We start from the raw sequence: 9,695 nt of genomic DNA on the forward strand, positions 1-9,695 counted from the left end.
AAAGAATTACAAATAAACAAACGAAAGGGATAGGTTTGAAGCCGAAGGCTTATAGAGCAACCTACCCCTATTTCAAAAACAAATTAAAAAAAGTAATTTTTCTAAATATAACAAACAAACAAAAAAAATCAACAATCAAAAATCAACCAAAACCAATCCCGAAAAGAACATAAGCCAACATAGGAAAATCAAAACTTAATCGGCAATACCCGAGTTTCATGGTAGAGAAAAACAGATTCTACATGTAGGTTAAATTTGGCTATAAGATTCTAGTGTTGGCATTTCCACCGAGTACACCGGTAGACTAACTACATTACCCAGGTGTAATCACTGAGTCAAACGAGGGGTTTGTGGGATATGCAGTTCTGATTGAAAGAAGCACTGGTTAGCTTGGATAGACGACGTAAACATCTTTTGAAATGCGTCGTGGAATTGAGAACACATTCTCGTCTTGAATATTCATTCATCAGCATTCAATTTTTTTTTTGCAAACGTTAATATTATTTATCATTCATAATAACCGAGTACTGGTGAGTTGTTGTTGTTGTAGCTGGATTAGTGAAACGTGAAGCTACAGCTAACTGTGATCAGCGAACATGTTGCTGGAAACGATGCAGGGATCAGAAGCAGGAGGCTTCATCATATTACAGGGTAAAACGCTGTCGCCCAATAATGAATAACAACACCATGTTATCCTAGCCGGGTTTATGTTTTCAGGCTTTATTATTAAATGTAAGTTTATCTTTTATAGATGATGTAAACTATTCTGGCCGACACCTTCTGAAAAGCTTCATCAATGCCGCATTAAACAGGTAACGCTAAGCAAAGCATCCCCACGGTCTTTGTGTATGATTGATTGATTGATTGAAAACTTTATTAACAGATTGCAGAATGGGTACAATACAGTACAGCTCAATACACACAATTGTTAAGGGGATGCAGACCAGAGAAAGACTTTCGTCTTGTTTACATCAGGGTCCCCCATTTTCAATTCATCAGGACATATATGACATACATGACATACTTGATTGATTGATTGAATTGATTGAAAACTTTATTAACAGATTGCAGAATGGGTACAATACAGTACAGCTCAATACACACAATTGTTAAGGGGATGCAGACCAGAGAAAGACTTTCGTCTTGTTTACACCAGGGTCCCCCATTTTCAATTCATCAGGACATATATGACATACATGACATACAGATAGTCAGTACTGCTACATCTATACATTTATGACATACCAGATTTGCAAATACAGTACTGTTTGTGATACAGAAGGAGTCAAGAAAAGGGAGTATATACATTTGACGTAGAAACTGTACATTGGAGGAGGTTGGGTGGGGGGGGGTTGGGTACACTGGGATATTGACAACCATACTGGGTAATTTACATTGGAGGTGGTTGGGGGGGGGGGGGGGGGGCACACTGTATAAGCAAGCAAAACTGTACATTGAGGGGGGGGAGACTCTGTACAAACAAACAAAATTGTACATTGGACTATTGACAAAACCATACTAGGTAAATGACTGTACATTGGAGGGGGTTGGGTTAGGATATTTACAGGGGCCAGTGTTGAATTGCAGTCTCCCGTAGGTGTCTCTTGAGAGAGGTTTTGAAAGTGGGTAGTGATCCACATTCCTTTATAATGTGTTGTCTGTGTTTTTCCCCAGTCCAAGATTCATTGGGTGTATTTACAAGTGTCCCAAATAGAATAGGTATATGAATGTGCATGTAATGAATGATGAATTGAAAATGGGGGACCCCTGATGTAAACAAGACGAAAGTATTTCTCTGGTCTGCATCCCCTTAACAATTGTGTGTATTGAGCTGTACTGTACTGTACCCATTCTGCAATCTGTTAATAAAGTTATCAATCAATCAAAGCACCCTTTTGATTTCTGTTAGGGAGGAAGTTGTCCATGTCCTGGGATTTGATGTTAGTGAAGAGGAACTCAAAGATGGACTGAACAGATCATCTATTCAAAGGTAACTGAGGTCAAGAACCCTCTTTGGGAGACTTGGTAGTAAAACCATCAATTAACTGTTTGTCTCCATCACTTTGAATATAGGCTACACTTTCACAATGCGTACATAGATCCCCTCGGCTGGACCGAGCGCCCATCTTTCACCATTCACCAGTTCACCTCTGAAGACCTTATCAATCTGTTCAAGCAAACGCAGCAATCCAAGCCAGTGACCCTTGTGATTGATTCTCTTTCGTGGATTCTGAGGCATCTCAGTACTCCTGCCATCTGCAAGAGTCTTCAAGAACTAAAGAAAGGTTAGACATTATGATTCTTCTTAACTTTCAGGAACCCATTTGTTCCTGTCATCGTGGGACCCAGACTCATTGAAACATCACAAATGCATCACATAGAAACCAGGCCCTTTATGTGTATCTTTCTCAGAATGATCCCAGTCAAACCTAAACTCTGACAACTACTATGACACAGGTTTTGAACTCTGAACTCTGTTGTCTATTCTCAATTTATACCTGCCTACTGCCTTCACTGTGTACAACTGACTTACACTGTAATAATAACTACCTACATCAAACTATAGTCTACCCGTATAACGATGATAGCATGTACAATAATGCTGTATATACCATATGTATATATATTTACTGTATATACAGTCGGGTACATAAATATTTGGACGTCAACACAATGTATAGTTTTGGCTCTGCACAATCAAGATGTGCTTTAAGTGCAGACTCGGCTTTAATTCGAGGGTATTTACATCCAAATGGTGAACGAACGGTGTAGGAATTACAACACTTATATGTGCCTCCTCCTTTTTAAGGGAGCAAAAGTAATTGGTTGCTCAACTGTTCCATGGCCAGGTGTGTGTTATTCCTTCATTATTTAGAAGATAAAAGGTCTAGAGTTAATTTCAAGTGTGGTATTTGCATTTGGAAACTGTTGCTGTCAACTTTTAATATGAGGTCCAAAGAGTTGTCACTATCAGTGAAGCAAGCCATCATTAGGCTGAAAAACCAGAACAAACCCATCAGAGAGATAAGCAAAAAGTTTAGGTGTGGCCAAATCACCTGTTTGGTACATTCTGAAACAGAAAGGATGCACCGGTGAACACCAACAGACCAGGAAGACCACGGAAAACAACTGTGGTGGATGACGGAAGAATTATTTCCCATGTGAAGAAAAACCCCTTCACAATAGTTGTCCAGTAGGCGTATCTGTGTCAAAGTCAACAATCAAGAGAATACTTGATTGATTGATTGATTGAAAACTTTATTAACAGATTGCAGAATGGGTACAATACAGTACAGCTCAATACATACAATTGTTAAGGGAATGCAGACCAGAGAGACTTTCGTCTTGTTTACATCAGGGTCCCCCATTTTCAATTCATCGTAACATATATGACATACATGACATACAGATAGACAGTGCTGCTACATCTATACATTTATGACATACCAGATTTGCAAATACAGTACTGTTTGTGATACGAGAAGAGTCCAGAAAAAAGAGTGTATATACATTTGACGTAGAAACTGTACATTGGAGGAGGTTGGGTAGGTGGGGGGGGGGGGGGTACTGTACATTGGAGGTGGGGTTGGGTGGGTGGGGGACACTGTACAACTGTACAAGCAAAACTGTACATTGGAATATTGACAAGACCATACTTGGTAATTTTTACTGTACATTGGAGGGGGTTGTGTTAGGACATTTACAGGGGCCAGTTTCCAATTGCAGTCTCCCGTACGTGTTTTTTTGAGTGTTTTTGAAAGTGGGTAGTGATTCACATTCCTTTACACTGAGTGAATACAGAGGGTCACCACAAGACCATTGGTGAGCCTCAAAAACAGGAAGACCAGACAAAAAGCCTTTACAGTTCTGGAACAACATCCTATGGACCGATGAGACAAAGATCAACTGCTCATGATCCAAAGCATACCACCTCATCAGTGAAGCATAGTGGCGGTAGTGTTATGGTGTGGGCATGTATGGCTGCCCACAGAACTGGTTATTGATGATGTGACTGCTGACAAAAGCAGCAGGAGGAATTCTGAAGTGTTTTGGGCAATATTATCTGCTCATATTCAGCCAAATGCTTCAGAACTCATTGGACGGCACTTCACAGTGCAGATGGACAATGACCTGAAGCATACTGTGAAAGAAATCAAAAGAGTTAAGGCAAAGAAGTGGAATCTTATACAATGGCCAAGTCAATCACCTGACCTGAATCCAATTGAGCATGCATTTCACTTTCTGAAGACAAAACTGAAGGGAAAATGCCCCAAGAACAAGCAGGAACTGAAGACAGTAGCAGTAGAGGCCTAGCAGAGCATAACTGCAGATTAAACCCAGTGTCTGGTGATGTCTATGGGTTCCAGACTTCAGGCTGTCATCAACTGGTCAGGTGATTGACTTTTCGTGTCAAATTGTACTTGCTGAAGTATATATAATATTGCAATTAGTTATTGATGGGGGATGGAAACAGATAAGCTTAGCTTCTTCCATCTCCTTTTCAAACAGTGTATAGTTTCTGGCTGTTGTTTTATTTTTAATTTCTTTGGGGGGGGGGGGGGTTCCTCTTTTCCCATTTCATTTATTTTTCAAATGTTGTTTTGCCGGACAATGGTAAATGTAGCCAAACTGACACTGTGGTTCGAAATAAAACTATTGAAACTGCAAATGATTTGCAACCAAGTATTAAAAGTGACCATTTTATTTATGGATTGTTAGTTTGTCCAATTACTTTTGGTCCCTTTTAAACAGGGGGGTGCACATGTAGACACTGTAATTCCTACACTGTTCACCTGATTTGGATGAAAGTCTGCACTTAAAGCACATCTTGATTATACATACTGATTTCAGCAGTATTCATTTATATATATATATACTCCAGTTTAATCACTTGTACATTGCTATTTGCACTTTACTGTTACATTTGCACTCTGGTTGGATGCCAACTTCTCTTTGTTGTACTGTGCTGCATTAATGACAATACGTTTTAATCTAATCTAATCTTTGGAGATGTCGCCAGTGCAACTCTTTGACAGTGCATCCTGGTGTGAATAAGGCCTCGTCATAAGTCTGCCAACTTGTCCTGAGGTTAAGTAGAATTGTTATTAGTTCATGCAGTTCATGCTACAACTCAACATTATCATGTTTTATTTTCATCAGGGGGAGCTGTGAGAACCATCATTGGTCTCCTGCACTCTGACCTCCACCAGCGCGGCCTCGGGGGAAGCGTACGCCACCTGGCCACGTCGGTCATCACTGTGACGGCCGGGCTCAGGGGACACGGCGCGGTGGCAAAAACCACCAGGCGCTCAAAGTCAGGGAAGATTATACAAGATGTAAGTGGTATTTTCCTCGGGACAAGCTTTTTCCCCCACTAACCGATGTACTGGACTTTTGTTAACGGATGTCGTCTGTTCTCAGGAGGAGCTTTTCAGTATCGCGGAGGACCTGACGGTCACGATACAGAGCAAGTCCAGTCACCCCGGAACCACGCAGATGGACTCGGAGGAGCCTGAGGTCCAGTAGCACACTTGCAGCTCAATACACCACTGTTTGTTTTCATTTTGTATTTATTCGTACATGGAATTGTTACAGTCCAACAACAGTGTCTTCAATACATATAGTTCACTTTCACTTAATATGATCCACTAAATTCCATGGCCGAAAGGAACAGGAAGAAGAAAACTCTTATTGTACCTGCCCCTACACACATACAGAACACTGATACTGTTCACAGTGCAATGTGTACCGGCCCCTACACACATACAGAACACTGATACTGTTCACAGTGCAATGTGTACCGGCCCCTACACACATACAGAACACTGATAGTGTTCACAGCGCAATGTGTACCTGCCCCTACACACATACAGAACACTGATAGTGTTCACAGTGCAATGTGTACCTGCCCCTACACACATACAGAACACTGATACTGTTCACAGTGCAATGTGTACCTGCCCCTACACACATACAGAACACTGATACTGTTCACAGTGCAATGTGTACCGGCCCCTACACACATACAGAACACTGATACTGTTCACAGTGCAATGTGTACCGGCCCCTACACACATACAGAACACTGATACTGTTCACAGTGCAATGTGTACCGGCCCCTACACACATACAGAACACTGATACTGTTCACAGTGCAATGTGTACCGGCCCCTACACACATACAGAACACTGATAGTGTTCACAGCGCAATGTGTACCGGCCCCTACACACATACAGAACACTGATAGTGTTCACAGTGCAATGTGTACCTGCCCCTACACACATACAGAACACTGATAGTGTTCACAGTGCAATGTGTACCTGCCCCTACACACATACAGAACACTGATAGTGTTCACAGTGCAATGTGTACCTGCCCCTACACACATACAGAACACTGATACTGTTCACAGTGCAATGTGTACCGGCCCCTACACACATACAGAACACTGATACTGTTCACAGTGCAATGTGTACCGGCCCCTACACACATACAGAACACTGATACTGTTCACAGTGCAATGTGTACCGGCCCCTACACACATACAGAACACTGATACTGTTCACAGTGCAATGTGTACCGGCCCCTACACACATACAGAACACTGATACTGTTCACAGCGCAATGTTTATCAAACCAAACAAAACGAACATACTTATTTTGCAGAAATGAAAACATCAACACAATTAAATTAACATAAATAAATATTTGTATCTATCAGTTAATTGCATATTTACTGATGTTCATAAATTTACACCCACACCCACTTATCTATATATTTATAGTACACTGACTGTTCTATTATATCATACAAGATACAAGATACAAGAGTTTTATTTGTCACGGCATACAGGTATACAGTGAAATGCGGGGGGTCTTGCCCGCAACGATGTGCATAATACAATAGTAATAATATATAATAAGAATCCAACCAATAGAGCGACATTGTGCAATAAACAAGTAAACAAAGTAGGGCATATCGGTATCTGTACATGAGTTATTTACAGAGCATGGTAGGACATGCTAGGTCCTGTGGTAGTGCAATACACTGTTAGCTACGGATGAGGCACTGGGTCTTTATGTACACTGCTATACAATGCTATATTATACAATCTCAAGTTATACTATCATGTATTATAATTAGTGCTGTCAATCGATTAAATTATTTAATCGCGATTAATCGCATGATTGTCCATAGTTTACTCGCGATTAATCACATTTTTTTTTGTATCTACCTTAAACAGATATTTTTCAAGTTCCAAGTTTTAATACTCTTATCAACATGAGTCAACAAATGCTTGCTTTATGCAGCCATTTAACACAAAAGGATGACCCTCATGCATTGCAAATTTGCATCAAATTCAAAACAGTGATGCACAAAATAACTTAAAAGAAAATAATAATTTAAAACAATGAATAAAGTGTGCATGAAATAATAGGGGAAAGAAAATGTTAGGAACTTGTTACATTCACACAAGGGCTGAGTAATCACACCCCCCCTGTAATGTCCGCTTGTCGCTCCCCAATGAATCGACAAGCGTCCACGATGCACCTGCAATTAATTATCTTACTCAGTCCCAAAGTTTGTGGTGTAAATATGGAATGTCTCAAGTTGCTTCTGTTTACAGAGTTTATTGTTGTCCAAGGGTGAATGATGGTGAATGAAGGGTTAAATCGGAACAGTTGTCAATTGCTCCATTCAGAGTTCCAAACGGTGAGACAGGTAGAAAAATGTATCCTCATCACAGGTGCATGGGATTACGTTAATTAGCTAGGCTATTTATAGAAGAGTGGCTATAATGGAGGCAGAGAGCCCTCTAGTGTTCAAACATAAATAAGACACTATCCTAAGCACAATAATAATAATATTAATAAACAAAACACTCATATGGCCTTTACACCCCCTTTCTCTCACACACACTCTCCCAGCTCTCTTTCTCTCTTGCCCCTTCCTCATCTCTCTCACCCCCTCTCTCTCTATATATATCACACACACACACAACACACACACACACACACACACACACACACACACACACACACACACACACACACACACTTCAGAAACAAACATAGTATCAATAATACACCTGAGTGAAGTCTAGTTAAAAAAGAAGAAAAAAGAAATTCTTAAAAATGTATCATGAGTTAAAAGAAATAGTGGCGTTAATAGAATCGGGCGATAACGCGTTAATGCCGCGTTAACTTTGACAGCCTTAATTATAACACATTAGAATGAAGGAGGGATTAGAGGCGTTTGAGAAACGGACCAATCTGTGTTCCTCTCCTCTCCTCAGGCGGACCCGACGGCCAACTTGACCTTCAACCTCCGCTTATCCAACACCGAACGAGAAGCAAAGGGAAAACTGTCGCTTCCCTTCGTCTTCAGTAAAGAGAAGTGAGCGACATTAATATGCCGCCCCCCCCCCCCCCCCCTCAGATTTTTTAGCTATCTTGCATATAGGTTTGAATATTTGCACACAAGCTCTTCACCAAAAACCGCCGTCTCTTGTCTTTTTAAAACAGGAAGTCGGCGCTGCTCCTCTCGGGCCCCGGGTCGGGACGCATCCTGTACGAGCTCGACGCCAACGACGACTACGACCAGGAGGACCCGGACGACGACCTCGACGTCTAGGGGGGGGGGGGGGGGGGGGGGCTCTCGTCCGCTGCTCCACTAAGACACTCTCACCGGTACAGAGCAGTAGCCTTTTCTAAGCAAAACCAAAGCAAGTTGCGTGCGCCTGCTTCGTGGAGACGCTGCCGTGCGGTGTTCACGTCTCTGGACCGCCTCCCTACAATATGTGCACGTTTGGTTTGGTTCTGAAAGCAGAGTTTTGCCTACACTGTGACGTTGATGAGGAAAGGGTCTATAATGCCAACTTCAGGGACTTTGAACCAAAGCACCAACATGAGCCTCTACCTGACGACGTGACACGGGGGGCACCGTGTTGAAGTGCCTGTCGCATTCACTTTAAACAATGCACACAAATAAAGTATGAATTTATATTATGTCCGACATACAGCTGAGTAATTTCCTAATTCTAACCATGAACAATTTAATTGAAATGATCACACAATTATTATTATTTTATATTCATTTATTTTTTTTTATCTTGGGTTGATTATTGAATTCCCCAAATAGTCTTTGGATAGAGAATAGACAAAATATCAGCAGAGGCTAATTTAATCTCACCACTGTTTTCATGTACTAACTATAACTGTTTGATCGACTGATGCCACTATAGTGATTCAGGGTCACCAGGTGTAGAGACAACATTTCTGTAATGCTCTTTGAATCTTGTCGCCAATGGGAAAGAACAAATGTCAATTGGGTCATCATTTCAAATATAGTTTATATATATACTACACTGTCATACCCGTCAACCCCCCCCCCCCCCCACTACACTACAGACATGTGCCATAATTATATTCACCATGACTTGTAGAAAATAATCCTTAATATGTCAACTAAATCCAATTTACATCACAACTGCGAATATTAAGCTAGTTATTGTTTATTCTGAGAAAGAACTAAATGCGTGGTGTATGCTGTCATGATTTTTGTCTTTAAAATTTGAAATATTTCACACTAGATGGGAGAGAAATTATGGATTATTTCTTTCATTTTGGGAGCTTTAACCAGTTTGGTTAAGAATAATTAAGGGTGTGTGTGAAGGGTATTAGTCTCTCAATC

At 40.9% G+C, this 9,695-nt stretch overlaps 1 protein-coding gene across 1 annotated transcript; it reads left to right on the forward strand.

The window, feature by feature from the left end:
• The first annotated feature begins 395 nt into the window (after positions 1 to 395).
• On the forward strand, positions 396 to 8,649 carry LOC311248104 (elongator complex protein 5-like). Its single transcript, XM_084339053.1, has 8 exons — positions 396 to 651; positions 752 to 812; positions 1,910 to 1,990; positions 2,074 to 2,285; positions 5,161 to 5,336; positions 5,422 to 5,517; positions 8,299 to 8,399; positions 8,528 to 8,649. The coding sequence occupies exons 1-8, from the start codon at positions 597 to 599 to the stop codon at positions 8,634 to 8,636; spliced, it is 891 nt and encodes a 296-aa protein (XP_084195179.1). The 5' UTR covers positions 396 to 596; the 3' UTR covers positions 8,637 to 8,649.
• Positions 8,650 to 9,695: the final 1,046 nt, after the last annotated feature.

The sequence above is a fragment of the Notolepis coatsorum genome, assembly GCF_963971535.1.
Source record: "Notolepis coatsorum genome assembly, contig: SCAFFOLD_928, whole genome shotgun sequence".
NCBI lineage: Eukaryota > Metazoa > Chordata > Actinopteri > Aulopiformes > Paralepididae > Notolepis > Notolepis coatsorum.

Excerpts from the sequence above, each read along its gene's own strand:
- LOC311248104 (XM_084339053.1), top strand. The coding sequence starts at position 597 with ATGTTGCTGGAAACGATGCAGGGATCAGAAGCAGGAGGCTTCATCATA. Across the intron at positions 5,337-5,421 it reads CAGGGAAGATTATACAAGAT|GAGGAGCTTTTCAGTATCGC; the intron begins GTAAGTGGTATT and ends GTCTGTTCTCAG. Across the intron at positions 5,518-8,298 it reads TGGACTCGGAGGAGCCTGAG|GCGGACCCGACGGCCAACTT; the intron begins GTCCAGTAGCAC and ends TCCTCTCCTCAG.